The sequence below is a fragment of the Lepus europaeus genome, chromosome 5 (genome assembly GCF_033115175.1).
Source record: "Lepus europaeus isolate LE1 chromosome 5, mLepTim1.pri, whole genome shotgun sequence".
Classification (NCBI taxonomy): Eukaryota; Metazoa; Chordata; class Mammalia; order Lagomorpha; family Leporidae; genus Lepus; species Lepus europaeus.
The window spans coordinates 59,061,064-59,084,430 of NC_084831.1; the positions used below are offsets into that span (position 1 = coordinate 59,061,064).

General features: G+C 42.2%; 1 protein-coding gene across 3 annotated transcripts in view; it reads right to left on the bottom strand.

Annotated features, from left to right (window-relative positions):
• SLC35D1 (solute carrier family 35 member D1) overlaps positions 1-21,429 on the bottom strand; it is a 51,758-nt gene extending 30,329 nt beyond the window's left edge. For all 3 annotated transcript variants that reach the window (XM_062191510.1, XM_062191508.1, XM_062191511.1), the window contains exons 1-8: positions 21,183-21,429; positions 20,312-20,345; positions 20,133-20,219; positions 19,382-19,449; positions 17,683-17,754; positions 17,093-17,161; positions 14,985-15,087; positions 11,974-12,066 (exon numbers count right to left, since the gene is read on the bottom strand). In XM_062191510.1, the coding sequence (XP_062047494.1) occupies positions 11,974-12,066; positions 14,985-15,087; positions 17,093-17,161; positions 17,683-17,754; positions 19,382-19,449; positions 20,133-20,219; positions 20,312-20,345; positions 21,183-21,385 (729 nt within the window). In that variant the 5' untranslated portion in view covers positions 21,386-21,429. The remainder of the gene's footprint in view (positions 1-11,973; positions 12,067-14,984; positions 15,088-17,092; positions 17,162-17,682; positions 17,755-19,381; positions 19,450-20,132; positions 20,220-20,311; positions 20,346-21,182) is intronic.
• Between the last annotated feature and the right edge of the window lie 1,938 nt (positions 21,430-23,367).

The window sequence follows — 23,367 nt, forward strand, 5'->3', positions numbered from 1 at the left end:
CAAAATAGCCTTGTACTAGCACAAAAAATAGACACATGGACCAACGGAACAGATCAGAAACATTAGATCAGGCACATTAGATTAAGTACTCACTCTATCCAATTATGATCTCATCTTAACTAATTACATCTCAAAAATACCATATTTCTAAATAGGGTCACAGTCTAAGGTACTGGGTGGTTAGCACTTCAACATATGAATTTTGGGAGAACATAATGCAAGCTAGAACTTTTCCAGGTTGATATCTGAATACTTAATGAGGTCAGAGTCAACGTTCAAGTTTTTGCATATAAATGTCAAATTGTCCAACACCATTCGTTGAAAAGATTATTCTTACCTCATTAATTTATTTTGGTACCTTTGACAAAAACCAGTTCGTTACATGGCCTACTTCTATTTCTAGATTCTCTGTTCTGTTCACTAAATCCATGTGTACTCTTAATCTAATATTGTACTGTCTTAATTACTATGGCTTTATAAGAAGTCTTAAAATCAAGCAGGATTTGATCCTTAATTTCTGGGATAAATACAACTTAGTCATGGTATGGTCCCTTCTTTATATATTGCTAGACTATGGTTTTTCCTACTTTGTAATATTTTTGTCAGCTTTTGGAAGAGAGTAAGGCTGGCCATATAAACCAGCTGAGATGTGTTCTCTTCTATTTTCTGCAAGAATTTACATAGAACTAGTATTACTTCTTTAAATATTTGAAGTATTCTCTAGTGAAACAATATAGCCTGAAGTTTTCTTTCTGGGAAAGTTTTTAACTACAAATTCAATTTCCTTAATAGAAAATAGTACTATTGTTAAATAACCCCATTATTAATTAGGGCTTTAATTAATTTTCATTAAAAAATGTCTGTTAATTATTTTATAGAGAGTTTTTTTTTTTTTTTTCAAGAGAGAGGCAGAAAGAAAGAGAGAGAAAGACATACACAGACAGATCACATTTGCTGGTTTGCTCCCCAAATGACTCTGATCACTGGGCTGGGCCACACTGAAGCCAGAAGCCAGGATGTCAATCCAGGCCTCATATATGGGTTGGCAGGGACCCAACTACTTGAGCCATCACCTGCTGTCTCCCACAGTTCACTTTATCAGGAAGCTAAAACTTGAAATAAAGCCAGAATTCAAACCCAGGCACTCCAATATGGGACCCAGGTGTATTAACAGTGGTCTCAACTACTAGGCCAAATACTCACCCCTGGAAGAGGGATATTCTTATTACCTATTTCATCTTAAGTGAGCTTTCATAGTTTGTCTCTTTTAAGAATGTGTTTCATCTCAGCTGTCAAGTAAAATACTATTTTCTTATCATTCTAACTTATGTGGCTCTGTAATGATGTCTGTCTTTAATTCCTGAGAGAGGGTATTTATGTATTCTCACTTTTTTACCTGATCAGTTGGCTAGTTTATTAATCTAAAAAAAAGGGCAGTTTTTAGTTTGTTTTTATTTCATTAGTTTTTGCTTTTCTCTTACCTTCCTATGTTTACTTTGCATTTAATTTTCTCTTACTTTTCCAGACTGTTAAGTCTAAGCCTCTAGGTTAACATCACTGATTCTAGAGCTTTCTTCTTTTCCAACAGAAGCATTTAATTAAGATATGGATTTCCCTCTAAGCATTGCTTTATCTGCATCCCACAATTTTTTCTGTGTTGCATTTTACTTTTCATTCAGTTCAAAATATTTATTGTGACTTTTTTTCTTCTATGAGTTATTTAGAAGTGCGTTAACTGGCAGATTTGGGGGATTTTCCAACTATTGTTATTATATTTTAATTCTGTTCTGACTTCAATTCTTTCAAATTATCAAGATTTGTATTGGTAAATGTTCCATTCAATGTGCACTTGAAAAGGAGGTATATTCTGTTGGTGCTGTATTCTGTTACATCAATTTTGAAAGTGTTAATTTGTTAATCCCTTCTTCTTTGTCCTCACCAACATTCAGTGTGGTGGTTTTATCAATTATTGAGAGAAGAATGCTAAGATCCCAAACACAATTGTGGGTTGGTCTACTTTTCCCTTCTGTTCGATAAGTTTCAGCTTCACATATTTTAGAGCTAATCAAGAATAATATATTTAAGCTTGCTATGCCCTCTTGGTGAATGTACCCTTTTGTCATCAAGAAATGTCCTTCTTTATGGTATAGTTTCCTTTATGTGTATGCTACTTAAAATTCGCTGCGCTCCTTGTATGTGTGGGTTTAGAATTTTCATAAAATTTGGGTAAAATGTTTTCTGCTATCTTCCCTTCCAGGAACTATAACTACACGTGTGTTTGACCTCTTGATGGTGTCCCACAGGTCACAAAAATTCTGTTCAGTTGTTTTACAGTCTTTTTATCTCTATATGCTTCATCTTGGATATCTTCTATTACTAACTAACCTCTTCTTCAGTGTCTAATCTTCAAATCCCTTCTGCTTTATTTTTCAACTCAGATACTATATTTCTCTTCCTCAAAAATTCCAACTGGATCTTTGTTACAGCTTTCTAGTCTCATTCTATGTTGTTTCATACATGGTTGGTTCTCCAGTAGTTTAAGGTAGCGAAGTAAGTCCTCTCCTGTGACTTCTACAATGGCTAAGAATTGAAAGACCATTCGATACTTGATTTGAATTATAAACCTATCCCAAATGATGCTTCTCTAGGAAATTTCAAGTAAAAACCTAAGTTGCACATCCCGAACATTAAGTGCTCTTTTTATCAGGTAAATGACTAAGTATGTATATGGATGTGGCCATCTGTATGCTTTGCTCAATGGTGACATGAATGTTAGATCAGTTTGAAAAGCAGAGACTTTATTTTACCCGAGCTAAAACACATCACAGGACTCTCAAGTCTAATAACTTTCCTCCAACTCTAACTCATTCTCCTATCTTGGCTAAGCTATTCATGTATTCCAAAGTCACTGAAACTCTAAATATCTCCCTCGCTTTTTTTTTTAATTTATTTATTTTGAAAGTCAGAGTTACAGAGAGAGAGATGAAGAGAGAGCTCTTCCATCCATTAGTTCATTCCCCAAATGGCTGCCAAAAGCCAGGGTTGCGCCAGGCTGAAGCCATGAGCCAGGAGCTTTGTCCAGTTCTCCTACATGGGCACAGGGGCCCAAGGACTTGGGTCATTTTTAGGAATAGATCTCATCAATATGATTCCATTTATATAAGACTTATAAATAAGAAAATAATTCTCAAAAGGTGGTTTTTCCTTTCCCTAAGTATTCGGCTGTCTCGGGCAGAAGCCGACGGTGTCACAAACAGCCAGCTCATCCTCTTCACTGCCATGGGCACAGATCTTTGGCTGCCACAGGACCAGCAGCAGCCACATGCAGGTCTGGCTGTAGGATAAATATGACACAACTGCCCTACAGTACAAAGGAGCCCACTCTCCCTGCCATAAAGACAGCAGAAAAAACTTCTTTAAAATCTACTGCGTCTTATGTGCCACACTCAGAAATGTCAAGTAACTTAGCCAAAATTATTCTAGCTTCTCAGTGCCCATCCAGCTCCACAGTCAAGAGCCTGTCCATACGTGCCACCGGTGAAAAAGGCAAAGCAACACACTCTCGAGTTGTTTCATCTAACCACAGGGTTATAGTCATCAGATCAGAGAGGCAAAGGGCAGTTCTACCTCTGCCTAACTTTCTGTGAGGCTGTAATATTGCCCTGTAGGGGCCTCTTTCTCTACGACAAAGGTAGAAGGCAGTGTGCGCCATCGCCCTCTCTAAGGAGCAACTATACAGGAGACACCATACAGGTATACAGGCCTTACAGAATGCTCACCAGAGCTTCCACCACTGTTACTGCTCAGGGCAGATCTGCCAGCGAGTCTTTCTGTCACTATGATATCAGAGAGGAAGTATTTAAGAAGAGAAAAGAGGTGCTCGGCTCACAGCTTTAGAGGTTCATGGTCCAAGATGTGGAGGGCCCCGTGGTCTGAACGTGGCAATGGCGGGAGTGTGTGTGAAGGAATGCTCATGTGGTGAGCCAGGATGCTGGGCGCGAGTAGCCAGGCCTGGCTCCGGCTTCGTAACCAACCCTCCCATGAGAACTACTTTCCAATGACTACAAGTCCTCACAGTGGGCCACCTCCTAGACCAAGCCTCCACCCTTTTAAAATAGCAATCCATGTTTTGAGACTTAACTGTCTATAAGTTCAGGAGCTACATCATATGCAAACCACTGCAAATAGGAAATGCATAAGGCACAGTGCACGTGTAAAAAAAAAGAATTAAAACATCTTCCTCTGGGGAAAGTTCTGGTAAAGGGCCACTGCGGAAAAAATGACCTGCCCGGTCATTCTGAGTGCAGCACAGGATTAAGCAGGTTCTGGCCCAGGCCTGAAAACTTAGTCACGTCTGAAAGGAGTCTGAGTTTGCAGACTGAGCACACAGACGTGGCTTCTTTCAGAAAGTACTGGCAGCATAGTGCTCCACTACAGGCCATGGACACAATGCAGCCTGCAGAGAAGGTCACAGAAGCAAAGGTCAAAGGCTATTCGGGCCTACAAATTCTGTAACTAGATGTCAGGTGTGAATAAGATTTTTAGCTAAATGAAAATACTTGGATAAAAAGGTCAATTTTTAAATGTTTGTTCTTTAGTTGCCTAGGTTAAGGAAATTAAGAGAGAGAGAGTTACTTGAGCAAGATTAGGCACTAAAACTATATAATCAATAACTAGCTGATATCTAGTCCAGAGTTGCAATCAGACTGTATCTTTGCTACCAGTGCCAACGGTTTGATTCTAGCTGTCAAGACCACCGACTTGGTAAACAAACAGAGGCCACATCTAGGTTTAGCAATAAGGTTATCATGTATTGTGACTTCTAGGCAACGTCTATAAGAGGCATAGGATAACATTAGCACCAGTGTACTGCCCTTACTCTAGTAAAAAGCATGAGATATCCTCAATGTATACTTCAGTCTTAGGCACAACCAGTCCCACTTCCAGGAAAACCTGCTAAGCAGAGAGTCATCAACTTGAAATCTGAATTCCCAGTGTCAACTAAGACTTTTTTTTTTTAGTGTTTTGAGACCTCCTTGTTTACTGTAAAGTCTAAAAGTAAACCATGTCGTCTTTGGACATCATGGTAAAGAAATATAACTGGGTGAAAAATATCATTTTATTTTTTAAATTCTTCTCCAAAAACCCATTGAGGAAAAAAAACTGAATCCTCATCCAAAAGTAAACTGCTAGTAAACTTAGTAAGGCAAAGAGAGACCGTCAGTGGTATAAACAATCATCTTGATTCCCTCTCTACATTGGGAAAATTAGATGAGTTCACCAAGCCAGGGATGCTGCTACCCACCCCACTTCACTCTATAACCACCTGCCACACCCCTCCTGCTCTGTCCCCTGCTCCTGGCACAGAGTAGAAACTGCAGCCCAGGTATCCTCACTACCTTTCAGTAGGCTCTGCCACACAGATAAAACCTATGTGTGATGATAAAATTGCAGACTCCAGGGGAGTCTGTAAGCAATGTGGCTTAGCAGGTAAAAGCCGCCTCCTGCTACACCAGCATCCCACTGGAATGATAGTTCAAGACCCAGCTGCTCCACTTCTGATCCAGCTCCCTGCTAATGTGCCTGGGGAAACCAGCAGAGGATGGCCCAAGTGCTTGGGCACCTGCATCCATATGGAAAACCCAGAAGAAGCTCCTGGCTCCTAGTTCATTCTGGCTAAGCCCCAGCCATCGTGGCCATTTGGGAAATGAACCAGTGGATGGAAGATCTCTATTTCTCTCTCTATAACCGTGCCTTTCAAATAAACAAATATTTGAAAAAAGAAATTTCAGCCTCTAGCTTACCAACTAGGTCACTTGCTCTTACTTAAAATGGTGTATCTTGAAAGGTAAATATGGTTAAACACATTACTCTGTCAGTTAAACAACATCTATTCATTCAAATGTTAAGACTGATCCAATTGACTGGTTTTACCTATGAGAACACCAAGGCCCAAAAGGCAGAAGGTGATCTATCTATCTCTGTATGCGGGGAGAATAATTCAGAGTCTGAGAACCAATTTGTATCATCCCATGAGTGACCCAGAAAAGATGAATAACCCTGGACAGGCTAAAGCAACAGCCCAAAATCTGTTATTCAGTCACCAGTGCTTAGTCAGAGACCATCCAGGTAGACGATTTTGTGTGGCAACTTGCCCTGTAACTCCTCTGAGCGTGTAATATAACCAGTGATATAATGAAGACATTATTCAAGGAACTAGTGCCTACAGTACTGGCCTTGTGAGACTGACAGCGAGGGGACTGTTCCTCTGTCCCTACATGAGAACACCTAGCAGGGTGTGCTGCCAGAAAGCCAACCTCCAACTCCTGCAACTCTGAATCGCTGTCTTTGTGCTGCAAACATGTACTTTTGGAGGTAGCAACGAACACATGTAAATGCAATCTGTGCCGACACTATAGAGGGCCTTGAGTCTGGTGAGGTCCATGCCACCTCCACCTATGTTAACCAGACACCTACTGTGAACAGTGAGCTGGCTTCTGCAGGATACACAGATTTTTAAAAAGGAAAAAGAGAAACGTTTGAAAGTTTAAAGATGCATGCTTTTAAAAAAAAAAAAAAAGTAAAGGACACACACCCACAGACGGTTTGGTTTCTCATCAGAATGCTTTGTCAAGAACTTACACAAGTGCCATGGGCTCACGGGGGTGAGCTGCTCAAGTGAAACTTGCCTCTCAATTTTATGGTGCATTGTTTTTTCATCCTGGGCCTCTGTTTCTTGCCTAAAGGTTCCATTAGTACCATCTACTTTTATGTCCAAATCCTGCTTCTTTGGAGAGCTGACTTCAGGGCCCTCTTGTTGGATTCCTGTACTAGCAAAGGGGAGTTTCTCCCCTTTCTCTAAGGTGAACAGTGAGACTTTAAGAAAATAATTTGGGTCTGATTTTGCTTCAGTTTCCATCCCAGGTCAAGAGTCCACAGCTCTGAATAATGAGAGAACAAACGGATGTGCTCTACCTCCTCTGGTTACTTCCAAACTTGGGACTAAATCACAGGACAGTCATCACTTAGAAAAAAGCGCTATCTTTTTCTAGTGTTCCTTTCACACAAAATAAAAATCTTATATATATTTACATGGGCCTATAATCAAAAAATATAGAAAGATAAACAATTTGAAAAGTCTCACTCACATTTCTGTGCTACCTACCCTGCTCTCTCAAACCTGCACAAAAATTCGCTGGTAAAATTAGTTTACTGTATATTCTTCTAGAGTTTGGTTATTTAAACACATGAGTAAAATATATAGATATAGATAGATGATTTTTCTCTTTTTATTTTAACCAAAAGGTAGCATACCATCTACACTGTTTTGCAGAGGGCTTTTCCATTTCATCATTTATGCTTGATTCTTTTCAATCAACACACAGAGTTTCCATGCACAGTGGCCCTGGGTCAGGACAGCCTGAGTCTAACAGGTGACAGCAGTTTATCAGTATGGGTTACCAGGGAGCACTAGGCTCATGTTAGCTGTTGAGAACACACACTGGACCTCAAACCCAACAAGGAGGTAGAACTGACCGACTCACAGCGATTTCTTCACAATGCCCTCACAACACTTCTTCCACAGAACCTGTACCACTAGGCTGATCTTAGACTGGCAGTTCTGCTCCCCTGACAGACTAGATAGTCCTCAAAGGTAAGAACACCATTCATCACCTTGTTTCTTATCTCCTGAGCCTTGCACAGTGAGACACACAACAGTACCTCATTACCATACGAGCATGTTGAGGGAGAGCATGTTAAGAAGGAAGGAAAGTTGAAAGAAAAAGCATAGGATTGTAAGGGAGCCAGTGGGTCAATCTGTACTCCAATAAACTTTTTAAAAGAATGACAGTAGGCCGGCGCTGTGGCTCAACAGGCTAATCCTCCACCTTGCGGCGCCGGCACACAAGGTTCTAGTCCCGGTTGGGGCGCCGGATTCTGTTCCGGTTGCCCCTCTTCCAGGCCAGCTCTCTGCTGTGGCCAGGGAGTGCAGTGGAGGATGGCCCAGGTCCTTGGGCCCTGCACCCCATGGGAGACCAGGATAGGCACCTGGCTCCTGCCATCGGATCGGCGCGGTGCACCGGCCGCGGCGGCCATTGGAGGGTGAACCAACGGCAAAGGAAGACCGGAAGACCTTTCTCTCTGTCTCTCTCTCTCTCACTGTCCACTCTGCCTGTCAAAAAAAAAAAAAAAAAAAAAAAAAAAGAATGACAGTAATTAGTAGCAAGAGTGAGGATGAGCAAACATTTATGTGAAACCCAAAATGCTGATGGGGTATGACTAGAAAACAATAAGCTCAGCTCCCATAATTAGTCTGTCATCCCAACGGGAAAATATTTAGATGAAATGCCATTCCTCAAAATCATTATTCTTCTAAAATAAGCCTTTCTAACAAATTCATTGGAAAAGCAGACTACTCAAATTCCACTCCTTTGTTTAAAAACTGAAGAACAATTCCCTCTCCTTCTCTCTCTCTCTCTCTCTCTCTCTCTGCCTCTCCTCTACGTAATTATGACTTTCAAATAAATAAATCTAAATCCAAGGAAAATCAAAATCTAATCCTAACATAAGTGGCAAAGCAATTTTTTATACTATGAATAAAAATTCTAATTATACTAAAGCATTTCAAATGGAATGTAAGTTGCTGAACTTTGAAATAAGCATGAATTATTCTGTAACAGTATAAACTATCATCACTCTGGAATGAAGAAATGTCTCCCCTGGCCAGTTTCTTCAGGTGGCTACAAGCTACTAGTCAAAGTTTCAACCTGTGAACTCTGTAATTAACACACAATTATTCTTAGGTGTTTAAATTTTAACTGAAAAGTGATCCCTGTTAAATATAAGAGTGGGAAAAAGAGAGGGAGGAGATGTACAATTGGGGACATGCTCAATTGGACTTGCCCCAAATGATGGAGTTAGAAACGTGCCAGGGGATTCCAATACAATCCCATCAAGGTGGCATGTACCAATGCCATCTCACTAGTCCATGTGATCAATTTCAGTTCACAACTGATCACACTGATAGGTCTAAGAGTCAAAGGGATCGCACAAACAAGACTAGTGTCTGCTAATACTGATAAAATAAAAAAGGGAGAGAACGATCCAACATGGGAAGCGGGATACACAGCAGACTCATAGAATGGCAGATGTCCTAAATAGCACTCTGGCCTCAGAATCAGCCCTTAAGGCATTTGGATATGGCTGAAGAGCCCATGAGAGTAGTGTAGGCATGGAAAGCCAAGACACTCTGGAAAAAAAAAAGAAAAAAAATGACCTAAATGAAAGATCTCCACGAGTGAGATCCCAGTGGAAAGAATGGGGCCATCAAAGTAGGAGGTACCTTTCTCTGAAGGGAGGAGAGAACTTCCACTTTGACTATGACCCTGTCGGAATAAGATCGAAGTCAGCGAACCCTAAAGGCTTCCATAGCCTTGGCAACTCATGACTAGAGCCTAGGGAGATTTCTGACGCCATAAACAAGAGTGTTAAATTGTTAAATCAACATCAAGAGTCACTGTATACTTACGTCCCATGTGGGATCTGTCCTTAATGTGTTGTCTAATGTGAAGTAATGCTATAACTAGTACTGAAACACTATTTTTACACCTTGTGTTTCTGTGTGGGTGCAAACTGATGAAATCTTTACTAATTATATACTGAATCTGATCTCCTGTATATAAAGATAATTGAAAATGAAAAAAAAAAAAAAAACTTGGTGTTAAATTGGAAATTACATAGAAAATTAATCAATTTTTTAAAAAAAATATCATGTAGGATCTCTGTCATTAATGTGCTGTACACTGTGATTTAATGCTATAACTAGTACTCAAACAGTATTTTTTCACTTTGTGTTGCTATGTGAGGGCAAACTGTTGAAATCTTTACTTTATATATACTAAACTGATTTTCTGTATATAAAGAGAATTGAAAATGAATCTTGATGTGAATGGAAGGGGAGAGAGAGCGGGAAAGGGGAGGGTTGCAGGTGGGAGGGAAGTTATGGAGAGGGAGGAGCCATTGTAATTCATAAGCTTTACTTTGGAAATTTATATTCATTAAATAAAAGCTTTAAAATAAAAAAAAAGTTTCAACCTGAAAATCTCAACTTGGGCTAAGTCCTTAGAATACATAACCATATTACTTCTTCCAACTTCCTCACATACAGATTGGTCTCAAGATTTGGACTCATCTGTCCTGCCGTGAAGGGGCTATTTCACATCACCTTCTTGCCTCCAGACTGAAGGAAGGGTGCTTCTGCCAAGGTTTCCAGAAGGCAGAACACTGTGGGAAGACCAGGGTCTTTGGCACTGGGCTTGGGTTTAAATTCTGACTCTACTGGCACCAACAGTATCACTTTGAGCAACTTTGCTACTCTCTCTGAGGTTCTACTTACCTTGGAAAAGTAGGGGTGGATTCAAACTTTCTAGAGCTGTTAGGCAGACATTAGATTTCATATCCAAAAGTGATGAGCACATAACAGAGACTCAATAAATGTTAGTTTCTTGTTCCACTTTTTTTCATAGTCACAAAATATATATTCAACATTCTTTTTTAAAAAAAATTTTTATTTATTTATTTGACAGATAGAGTTAGACAGTGAAGGAGAGAGACAGAGAAAGGTCTTCCTTCCATTGGTTCATTCCCCAGATGGCTGCTATGGCCGGAGCTATGCTGATCCATAGCCAGAAGCCAGGTGCTTCTTCCTGGTCTCCCAGGTGGGTGCAGGCGCCCAAGCACTTGCACCATCCTCCACTGCTTTCGCAGGCCATAGCAGAGTGCTGGACTGGAAGAGGAGCAGCCGGGACTAGAACTCGGCGCCCATATGGGATGCCGGCACCACAGGCAGAGGATTAACCAAGTGAGCCATGGCGCTGGCCCCATATATTCAACATTCTAAGAGCAACAGTTTTTTCCTACTTTGGGCCCATGTTTAGGTCTGCTGGTAGCCAGGTCTCAATTTATTATAATATTTATACACATATTCAAGATGACCTGTGCCAGATCTTTAAAAGATGTCTTGATGAAGAACGAATGAATAAAACTTCAAGAGCTGTCAATCTCCTGCACTTGCATTCAAGAACAATTGTGCAACAGCCTAACTGCCTTCTAGAACCTTTTATTTCAGCTCCCACTGATTTATGGGAATTGTCACTGTCTTAAGAATGAATGATCAACTCATTTATTCTGAAGAAGCCACTAGTAAGAGGAATTATGAGATGGCATCTGGTGCAGAAATCTTTGGTAGAATTCTGGATTTCTATTTAGTTTGTAAAATTCTGTGAATCCTATAGGGTATCAATTTTTGTCCTATTAACATAGGTTTATTTTAGAGAAAAAATCTGCTCTGCATTTATTTTGACACCCTATTCTGGGTTTACTTACTTCAACATTTGAAGAAAACTAGGAAGCTACTATACCAGTTACATTATTTATATTTACATTATAATATACTACATCAGCATTTATACAGTTAAATTCACCACACAGTGCTAAATAACTCCTAAGGGGGAGAAAAACAGCATGGGATTTAAGCCAGAGAGACAACAGTATACAAAAACTGTGAATTGCTAGTGACGTGCAGCATTTTGTTTAGGGTTTAAACAATTTTATTGCTTCAGAATTTTTTTATGATTCAAGGATAGTTTGCTCTCATTCTTGTGTTTTATAGTTCAGCAGAAAATCAAAAACTTCCTCCCTCTATCCTGCCATACAACAAAAAAGCAGGAGTTAGCATGCACTATTTTTATGTTGACAGCCAGAGCTGTTTTGAGCTATTTTAGAACAGTCCAATGCTTATGCCAAGAGAAAAGGTTAGCAAGACATTAGCAAGCTAACGAGTACCTTTTCAGCTTTTGACCACTTAATAAGTACATTTCTGTTTTTAACAACCCAAACGTCTATCTTTCAAAATCATAAACAATAATGTAATTCATTCACATAAGCCATTAAACCATAATTAGAAAGTCTTACCTTTTGCGCATCTCCTGTGAAATATGCAATGGCCAGCGTGGGCAGAATCATGAACAGTGCATTGTAGTAGAGCAGACCATATTTCCCCAGCTCCTAGGAGAGTAAATAATTACATGTCTCATTTGGTTCTGGCAGATAAATATACAAAGCCTCATATAGAATACCACCCCAAATACACATATGCACCATTCTGTGTCGCTCTTTTCAAAGTGTTTTCAACTTCAACAGCTGCATTTAGGTCTAAAATGCAGCAGGACGCCTTTTTGCCATTTGACTCATGCAGTCGTAAAACTGAGGCAATAAAACTCCCAATTCATTTAAAGCATCTCAGTATGGCCCTGCTGCTTCTAGGATAAACCGAACAATGGGTCGCTTCCAGTCACAAGCATCAAAAAATGGGCCTCAGGTGTATGGCAGCAGGAAAAGTCACACTGGGACAAAACTTTAAAAACCGGTGCTCCAGGCAGGGCTTTGGCCTGTCACCAAGCTGCTTGCTTCACATCAGAAAGCCTGGGTTTGACTTCTGATCCCAGCTTCCTGCTAATGCAGATCTGGGGAGGCAGGAACAATGACTCAAGTAATTGGGTTCCTGCCACCCACAAGGTAGACCTGGACTGAGTGCCTGGCTTCTAGTTGCAGCCCCCAGCCATGACAGGCATCTGTGGGGTGAACCAGCAGATGGGAACTCTCCTCTGGGGGTGTATGTGTGTTTCTCAAATGAAAAAATGAAAAAACAACAGGTACCCTGTCCATCAGCCTGCCACGACTGTCATCCAGGAGGCAGAGGAGGTGCACGTGGGCACATCTGCACAGACAAGCACCAGCTAGATAACTGACACACAACAAAGCCATAAACGCCGAACCTGTTCTGCTATTCCTCTCACACTGTAACTGTTTTGAATGCCTTTCTCCCTACCTTTTACACAGACAAAAATCGGACATAGGGTTTCATCAGAGACATGTTAGTGTATTATGTTCTTTTACAGTGTTGCCTGGAATGCTGCTTAGTAGCCCCTGTGTGCTTTGTTTCAGCACTTCTGTCTTTCATAGTATTCCTATTTTTCTTGTTGTTAGTAGACTTTTCATACTGTTGGTAAGCCTTGTCTCTACAAAGAATTCCACCTTCAAGTTGGTGGCTTCCAATTTGCAAGCTTGCAAAAGCAGATCCACGACCTTAAAAGCTGTGACACCAGTCAGTCATCAATCAATTCTGAATGAGGAACTATAGGGCTCTCCTACGAGTGAAACACACAGAAACCTTCTTTACTTCTTCCTAGGTTCTAAGCACTCTAGACTGTGCTACAATAGTAGCCACCAGCCACAGATAGCTATTTAAATTTAATCTTAGTTACATAAAACTACTAACTCCTTTCCTCAGCAATATACCAGTCATTGTCAGATGCTCAACAGCCATGTAGGTGGAGGCTACTGATAATGGACAGCAGAGATACAGAAAATTTCCATCAGCACAGAGAATTCTACTGGGCGGAACTGCTTAAGGCAGCTGAAGCTGCCAGACAAATGAAATGCTAATATTAGTATCTGCTTTCCAAAGCAACAGATCTTAAAGAAAACAACAGAATTCTAACTTTTAATTGTTTTCTTTTCTCTATTTAAACAACATGAAAATTTTTGCTAGTAGCTTCCCTTAAATAATCTATTATATATATTTCATGAACAACTACAAGGAAATGTCAAAGAACTGTTGATTATCCTACACAATGTATACATGCATTGAAATGTTGCACTATGGTCCATGAATATCTATAAATACTGTCAATAAAGAAAAACTTTTAATGCAATTCTCATAGTCATCAAGGCAAGTAAGTATAGGACAAGACACAAAAGGGGTACTTTTGTGTTGCAAACAAATCACACTGTCCTTGATTCTTCACAGTCATTCCAAAACAAAAATTCTATGAGAATAATGAAATCGGCTGGGATAGCCACACAATCTACAGTTCTTTTCTAGAAGAGAAGGCAAAGCCCCAGGCTGAGATGACACCAACTTAATACCAACACTGCTATTGAGTAGGACTTTTATATTTATGATCTGAAGTAGTTTAAAAAACACTATACATCCAGCAGAGCAAACTAAGCAGAGAGGGTGATCCAACTGAAGAGAAAATACAGATAGCAAAATGAGATAGAACGATGGTCAGTTAGAAGACTTAATTATGAGATAAAAACCTTGCAGCTACTCAGGAAAACCTGCGGTGACAGTTATGATAAACATTTCCTCTGCGTCCTCATGACGTCAAGGAGTGCTCCCTCAGTAACCAGCCATGACACAGAGAGCTGAGCTCCCAGAGCAGTTTCTCACAGAGGAAGCCACCTCAGAAACTGATGTTCCAAAAGCAATGTGGCTCAAACACTTAGCTTTCTGATCTAAAAGTAAAATTAAATGTGACTATATTCAAAATATGAAGTAAACACACAAAAAAATCTTAAAAAGCCCTTGTGCACATGCTACAAGCAGAAGGCGAAGAACTAAGGAATACAAAGTTCCCGAGTAAGAGATCTCAAACAGGTACTCAGTGTTGCCCTGAGACAGAGGGACAGAGATCCTGGTTGCTGCCTAAAACGTCCCACTTCTTGGAGGGAAAATACACTCTGCAACCCCTTTGAACACTCACTTGCCTTCAAATCACCCGAGGGCTTCCAGACATTTCTCTTTCTTATTCCAGGTCCCTTAGCAAACTGCTCTACAACACAGCCACAGATATTTATGACATTCTTCTCTAACGAACTTCCTGACTTCCCCTACCCCACTCTTAAGAAGTCAACAGTCACATAATCCCTTCTAGAAAAGCCACCAATAAAGCCTAAAGTGCTAATTAATTAAAAATAGTTCCTTCTGTGAGCACCCAAGTATTGACATCTTAGTCTCAGAGACCTCTCATGTCTTTCCTACGCCTCCTAAGTTTTTCATTATCCCCGGCTTTTTCCTTGATGAATTGACATTATCATTCCCCAAACATCAATTAAAGAAGCTTTAGATTGCTACATACTTTTGAATCTAATTTTTGTTTTACGTATGCACCATTTGCTGCTGTCAGGACATCGTTTATCAGAATAAAAACATATCCTTCCAGATCAAATGCCAAGTCGGAGCTGCAAAACATAAGCAACACTTTAAGAACAACTTAGATTTAAAGAACACACATTTCATTTTAAATACCTCCAAACTATCTGCAAGAACATCTTATCTAAGTGAACATTAGACATTTTATAAGCTGCTAGTATTCCTTGCTTCCTGGTCACAGTTTGCAATTTCATGCTCAAAGAGGGATTGTTTTAGAAACAAGAATCACTAACACTGAAACAGAGCATTAGCAATAATCAATCATATCAGTTAACAACACCGCTCTGAAGTCAAAGTCAGGAAAGAACAAGCAACTAAATCCACCATCACAGTAAATCTGTGAAGCTTCAATTTCACAGATAAGGAAATCAAAAGGTTGCAGTTGTTAAGTATCACCATGCAAAGCTTCACACAAAAGGTAGGACTATCCAGCACAGGCAGCCGGGTCACCGGATGGAATTTCTGAAGCGTAAATTGTGGTTAGTTCTTGATCTCATGAAGCTACAGTAGTGTCTAAGCACATAGCAGGAACTTAAATACCTGCTCAAAAAACCTACAAGATTTAACCAGTTGGATTAAGAAAACTGAAAATTTCTGGTGCTTAGTAGAGTACCAGGCACACAGTAAGAACTCAGTAAATTCAACAGAATAAAGGAAAATCTGAGACAAGCATGCCTCCGGCATCCTTTAGCACCCTCACTACAATGGTAGCCTCACATCTGATGACTGTAACAATACTATAGACTTCCAGCTAAATTGTTCAACAGAACCAAGACTTCTGAGGAGCTCAACACCACTGCAGTCTGAGGGAGAGCCAGCCTAATGCACATGCCACCTACCAAAGCAGTCTCACAAGCCTCTTATTCAATTCCCTTTCCCAAGTCAAAGGTTCTAATTAGACAAGCTGGTCCAGACAGTAATCCCCCTCAGAAGCTTTTCCCAGGCCAGACTAAGCCTGAAGAAGCCCTGCTGTTGTGTACATGTGTGGATCCCAGCAGCATCAAGCACACCATTTAGAGGTTAGCCGAGCGTCTCGAAGAAGAAGAAGAAAGGAAACAGAATCTAGAAGGAAGAGCGGTCAGCTATATAAGTAAATTCTAGTAACCAATCGTGTCGCTGTTTGTTTTTAGAATGAAATTTCACTTGCAGAGCTGGGGTAAAACAGGATTTGACTCACAATATTTTCTGCTGCCTATAACACAGGGACATGAGGAAGGTAGATGAGCCAGTGCAGGAACACTGGAACGCGTGTCAGACAGACTCTGTGGCATCAGCAAAACCATATATGCACGGCCTGAGCTGAGTAAAACACAGATGCCTTCAGGCCACCACTTTAATCTTCTGAGTTTCGGGGTGTAAACTTTCGCCATATATTTAAAATTAAAACTTATGAAACATAGGGAAACGTTTAGTATTCATTTAATCGAATAGTGTTACGGTATTTGTGGTACATTAAGGGAAGCCAAATAAAGCACGCTGTTATTCATTATTCTACAAGGCAAACGAGTCACTGCTGTTTTCTCCAGCTCACGGAAGGGCAGACGCTACATTTCTTTCGCAGCATACAAAGAGAAAGACTGCCACATGGGTTATAAAATCACACAGGCTACAAAGGCAGGCACAGGCTCAAATTCCAGCTCTGCACCTTGGCTAGCTGTGCGACCTTCAGCAAGTTCCTGACTTAAGTTTTAGTTTTCTCAGCTATGAAATAGCAAAATTACACCCACACTTCAGAGTGGTTGTGAGAACACAGAAATGCACAACACTGAACAGATTAAGTGGTACATGGAAAGTACTAGGTAAGAAGACAGTAACAAATCCTAATTGCATTCAATGAACTCTTAAGATCCCAAGAATCTTAATGTCATCAGCCCTAACTTTAATAGAACCAAAAAGATTTTTTTTGAAACTTTTTTGTGTGCTTTTCAAGGATATGCTTGGTACTCAGACTATAAACAATTATTTTTATTGATAATGATCATTTATTAGCAATAATTACTGACAATCATGTGGTATATATTAGCCCAAACTTACCTGGCAGCTACAAAGGCTCCAATAATCATTGCAAATACAGTCATTTTAACGCCCCAAGAAAAACTTTTCCTACAAAATAAAATAATTTAAACATTCATACGTGTGACTTCAGTTATTTACATAGATTCACAAACATTTCTAAGAAATCGGATATTTAAAAGAACCCTCTGAGGAAGCAAAAACTCATTTTTGTTACATAAATATACTTTAGTCCTCTTATGTTATTATTAGTGAGTGTGAATGTTTATAAATCAGAATTTCTTTAAGTAGGAAAAGGTCACACATATGTGTAGTAAAAGTACTAAGACATGAATATTATTTAACACCTGTATCTACAATTCTGACCCAGTGGCAGGAATTCTAGGAAATAAATCTCACGTTCAGATAGGCTTCCAACTCCAAATTCATAACCCTCCCAACTACTGCTCCACAAATTATCAATTCCAACACCAAAGGGAGAAAGTTGCTTAAACTTTCAAAAATTGGAGTAGAAATAAGACAAATTATTCTAGTACCTCACATAGTGGTGGGTACCTTTTCAAGGTGATTAAAATTGTTCAAAGAATAGATACATCAGAAATTTAGCTCACTTGAGTAAAACTCCTTCAGCAATCATTGTAAACAAGATGGAGAACCTCCTCAGAACTGTAAACATTGGCAAGCTGCAGAAATAAAAATAAGTAGGTAACATAAGGTTTTAACTAGTTTTAAGCCAAGATTTTCCAAATCAATAGTTTAAAATAATGTTAATCTCTTACTTCCACTAGGAAATTCCATATTAACTAAACTGTTTACTATAACATGGTAGAGCTGATACATCCATTATCAGGCACTAATAACACCTAGCTTTTAATTTTATTCTGCTAATTATGCAAACACCCTAAATTGTAACCATGTCAGTCTTTAAGGGTGGGGAACAAATAAGGCCATCCAAATCATTTGGTCTGGCCCTGCCAAGGCAACCACAGATGGGACTGGATATGTATAACAGGCTAATTTTTAAGTGGATAATTCTGCATGGCCTGTGAATGACGTTATACACATCCAAATAGCCCTTGGCAAAAAAGAAGGTTCCCCACCTTTGCACTGAAAAAGACTTCTTTGTTCTGTATTCACTGGACTGTCTTCCCTTCCCATCTCCTAGACCACCCCAAAACATCTATGAAAATCCTAGCCTATGGAAAGTTCTTTGATTGTCCTTTGGTAAATCCCCAGAGCATTTGGCTTGCATGCACTAATCAGACGCACAGCCTCACACAATGTCATTATTTCTGAATATACCCTATCTCGCTCCAAAATGCCTTCTACTTAGCTGGCAATCACAGGTAGAGTATGAATGAACGACGGAGGGATGAGATGGATGGGAAGAAAGCACACTCTATCCGAGCAGCACCTCGCAGCAAGCTGCATTTCTTTGCAAGTGGCTCAGCATGTGGGAAAGGATGCCCCACCCACGATAAATCTGCCTTCCTTGGAACATTCTCCAGAGATGTCACCTTGGTCATTCTCTCAGGTTTCTGGGGTTTAAAAGAGGAAGAAATGAAAACTGCCTCATAACTGACCCTCAGACATCTCCCCAGTCTGTTTTACAATCATCCAATTGTTCATGTGGAAATGGGGAAGCCACGTTAGATAGTTTCCCTACGTGAGTAGTTTTAATATCACACACACCCAATACATACTACACTCCTCAACTGGAGAGGCCAGGAATTGCGAGGTGCGAGGAGAATAAGACAGTGTTGACGTGGAGTGGAGAGCTACTGCTTCTTTGAAAAACTGAATACAAGGCTTCTACAATTGTACTGCCATAGGTAAGCTACCAATCAGACTTGTTTCAGGGTTCCATCTGATTTTAACTACTCCACATTAAAAGAAAAGGATAGTTCTAGTGCCCACCCTCTGGTTTAGCTGTATGGAACTGGTCTAATATTACTATGTACGAACTATATTACATAAAGAAATGAAATCTCATTACGCTAGCATATTCATTACTGCAGATCTGGAAGAATAATAAAAAAATCTCCTGCCACATCATTTTATAACATTTTACAACTTCTACCATTAAGATGGGGTTAGGGGACAAAAACCAACCAACAATGGCTCTTTCTCTTCAAAGGAAAAGAGTTTAAACGAAAACCTTTGGTGCAAACGTCATTATTTAGTAATAGAAACTTTCTGCTCTTTTTGGTTTTTTCAGGATCAATTACAACGTATTAAACAGTTGACATTCAAGTACAGTTTTAAGAATACATTACAGTAACCTCACTAGGAAAATAAAGTTATCCATACTTCAGTTTCTTTGTGCTGAACAGTCCCGTGATTTGGTTCCCAAAATATAGAAGAGGTAGTGGAAACGTCTAGAAAATTTAAAAAGGGATAACAAAACTCAATAATAAAGACAGCTCAAATAAGGTCCTTTCAAACAGAAACAGTTTCGGCTATAAGATCAAATTCTTTCTGCTTAAGACAAAAGATCAGTTCTCACGGACAACCTGGACCCCCATGAAATTCACAAACCATATCAACTTTTCGTGAATACACAGCATTACCGGGCAGAAAGAGACAGAGGGAGGAAGACAGGCAAGAAAAGACCAACACAGCACAGCAACATCATCTGCTTTAAAATATAAGATAACAGCGCTCGACTTTAATGCCAGCAGGAAAGCAGAGTCAGGCAGGGGGAGAGAGAAAACCAAAATAAACCCCACACAGAAGCAGTGCAGGCTGCACGGGCTGGATTATGGATTAGGGGGATACAGAACTGCAAAGGTGTCTACTCTCAACAAGTCTGCATCAACTACCAGAGAAGAGTCTCAGGGTTTTTTTTTTCTCTTCCTCTTTATTTTAAAGAGTTTGTGTTAGCCCTTCAGCCCATGTCACTACACACCAATTCTTTACCTTCAATATACCCACTCTACGAAGGGCAATTTGGAGACAGCAATTTTTAAACATGCAAGACATGGATGCAAAATATACAATGATCTCTTTTCATAGAGTATCGCTGGTTTTTTTTTTTTTCTCTCTCTCTCTCTCTTTTTACCTTTCGAGGTACATTTCTGTCAAAGTCAGGAAACTTGACTACTCGGAGGGCCTTTCCCACCCAGAGAACTGCCACTGTGGCCACCATCTGCAGAGAACACAGATTCACTGTTCCACACATAAAGACACACACACAAGTTCTGACAACACCAACCCCTCCTGCGGAAGAATCCCACTAACCTGGCCAAGTCCAACACATAGTGAGGAGGGAAACCTACAAAAAGAGTAGAGAGGAGAAAAACACAGTTAGAAAAACCCAGTTGTAGCTCTGGGATTGTAACTTGCACATCGGCAACTTCCAAACGCCTCTTGATACAATTCACGCCAACCGCTACCCCGCTTGGCCAAATAAAAATCCTTGCGGGCTGTGAGGCCACGCCGCTGATTCTGTAGCCTCGGGCGGTCACTTGTCTCATCTTGTCCCACTCCACAATTGCTGTCCCTGCCTGCAACGCATTTCCCAAGGAAGTGAAGACAGATCTCAGCAACGGGTTCACACTTTTCAAAAATGAAATCTAAAGCAACTTCGGCTGCAGAGTCCCGGGGGGGGCAGCAAGAGGATAAACCGCACCGGAGCGTGAGGATGCGCACCGTCCCCCAGGGGGCTGTCAGCCGCCGAGGTGGACACCGATGCCCGCGCGAGCCCGGTCCCCGCTGCGGAGGACGGAGGGCATCCCTGCCTCTCCTCCCTGCAGGCGAGCAAGGGACCAGAAAGTCACTGAGCCACTCGCTCCATCGCTCTGAACGGCCCCGAAAGGCAGGGCTCTCGGGGCGCTTGCACCTACGGCACGGCAGGCGCTGTCCCCAAAGCGGCCCCCGCCGCGCGCGCGCCGGGCCGGCCGGGGCTGGGCGCGAGCGGCGGGACCCCCCGCTCCAGGCCCGCGCGCCGAGCCGGCCCCGCAGCCCGGGCCGCGCGCGTCCGCCGCCCGCCCTGCCCAGCTCCCGCCCAACTTTGTTCAGCTTCAACTTTGGCAGCCAAAGTCCAGGCAAGCAGGCGCGCCGCCGCCGCCCGCTCCTCCTCCGCGGCCCGGCGCCGCCGCCTCGGCCCTACCTGTAATTGGTGAGCACGCTCTTGTTCACCACCACGATGAGGAAGGAGCTCACGCCGTAAAAGCCGGCGGCCAGCAGCTTCAGAAACACGGTCAGCGTTTCGGCCGACGCCATCCCCAGCTCCTCCTCATCTCTGTGTGTGGAGGATTTCGCGGGGGCTTCTCCTTTAACCCGAGCATGCTGACGTCTATGAACTTCCGCCATGGCTGCGGCGGCGGCGGCGGCGGCGGCGCGGGCCTGTGAGGGGAGCTGCGCGCGGGCCTGGCGGCGGCGCCGCGCGGCGCGGGAACCTGCGGCGGCTTCCAGGGTCTCGCGGGCTCGGGGCTCGCGACCCGGGCGGCTGTACGCTGGCTGTCCCGGCTCCCCGCGCTGCCGCCGCCCGTCCCCGCCCAGGGGCAGGGACACTGGGGTTCACACCCTCGGGAGACTTTGCTCCGCGGCATTGTGCAACGCGGGGTCACAGGGGAGGGACGCCGCTGCTCGCCCGGGTCTGGCCAAGGGCTGGTGTGAGGGCCTGGAGAACGGGGCGATGGCGAGTGCGGGACGCGGAGGGAGAAGCCTGAGGGACCGGGCGGGGGGTCCCGGAGCGCCGGGCGGCAGAGTAGGGACGCAGGGCGCTGCGGACGCCTTGCGCCTGCGCGGGCGTACGCGCTGGGTCTCCGCAGGACGCGTACCTGAGGGGACTGTGCGGGCCACCGCGGGGCTGGAAGGCCGTATTCTCCAGATAACTGCCCCCGCGAAAGTGCAGCCCTCCGCCCTCCTGTAACAGGTGGCCGCGTGGGAAGCTGGGGTCCGCTGCGGCCGGGGTCGTCGCAGATGCGGCTCACTGTACGCACTCAGATATTCCAGGCTGCAGCGTCTTGGCCTTCTCACACGTTCTGAACCCAAACGACACCGAACAGCGCTTGCTTTTGCAGATCAAGGAGGAATTTTTAAGGAAAAGTGTTGACAGAGCCCCCCCAAAAAGTAGCATGATAACCATGTAGCTTGGGGATTGGTGGAAGTGCAGGGTGTTTGGTGCCTAGGAGATTTGAGTTCCAATTCTAAGATTCCTGGAGATGTCCCCAACCCTCAGCTGTGTGCTCTTGGACCAATGAAATCTCTCAGGCTGGAGCGCCCAGCTCTGTGATGTAAAGCTAGCAGGGAGCTAATTTTCAGTAAGTGGGAGCCGTTATTTCACAACATAAGCAGATCTTTACTTTAAGCGAAGAAATCTATTTTATAGCAAAAAAAAAAAAAAAAAAAAAAAAAAAAACCACACACACACACTTCGAGTTATTTCTCTAAGTGCCTGGATGATACCTTTGAAAATATTTTTTCCTTATTTTTGAAGTATAAAAAAGGTATAAGGTTTATCATTTAAACCCTTTATGGATTGCACAGTAAAATGGCATTAAGTACATTCACCTTGTTGTATACCCAGCACTTCTAATCTATCCCCAGCACTTTTTCACCACCCCAAACCAGAACTTTTTTTTTTTTTTTGTCATGGTTTTTAATTTATTTATTTGGTGGGCAGAGAAGGAAAGAGATGTTGATTTGCTGGTTCACTCCCCCAAATGCTCACCGCAGACAGTGCTTGGCCAGGTAAAACCAAGAGCCTAGAATTCAATCCAGGTCTCCCATGTGGTTTTCAGGGACCCAAGTAGTTGAGCCTTTACCTGAGGCCTGTCAGTAACAGGAAGCTGGAATTGGAAGCAGATCTAAGATTCAAACCCAGGCACTACACTACAGGATGCAGCAGGCATCGCAGTAGCATCTAAATAAATACTGAGAACAGTGCCTCCTCCCCACCCGCACCGCCACCACTGGAAACTGAAATTCTTCACCCAGGAAGCAGCCATTCCCCATTCCCTACCCTGATCCCCCACAGTAGTTTAGTGTCCTGCTTCCAGTCTTTACGAATTTGACTACCTGAGGCACAGTAAGTCTTCAATATGTAGTATGAAAAAAACTATGCACAGACTACAAAAATATTTTACACCAAAATAATCTTTTTTTTAAGATTTTTTATTTATTTATTTGACAGGTAGAGTTACAGACAGTGAGAGACAGAGAGAAAGATCTTCCATCCGATGGTTCACCCCCTAAATGGCCACAATGGCCGGAGCTACACCGATCCAAAGCCAGGAGCCAGGAGCTTCAGGGTCTCCCACATGGGTGCAGGGGCCCAAGCCTCTGGGCTA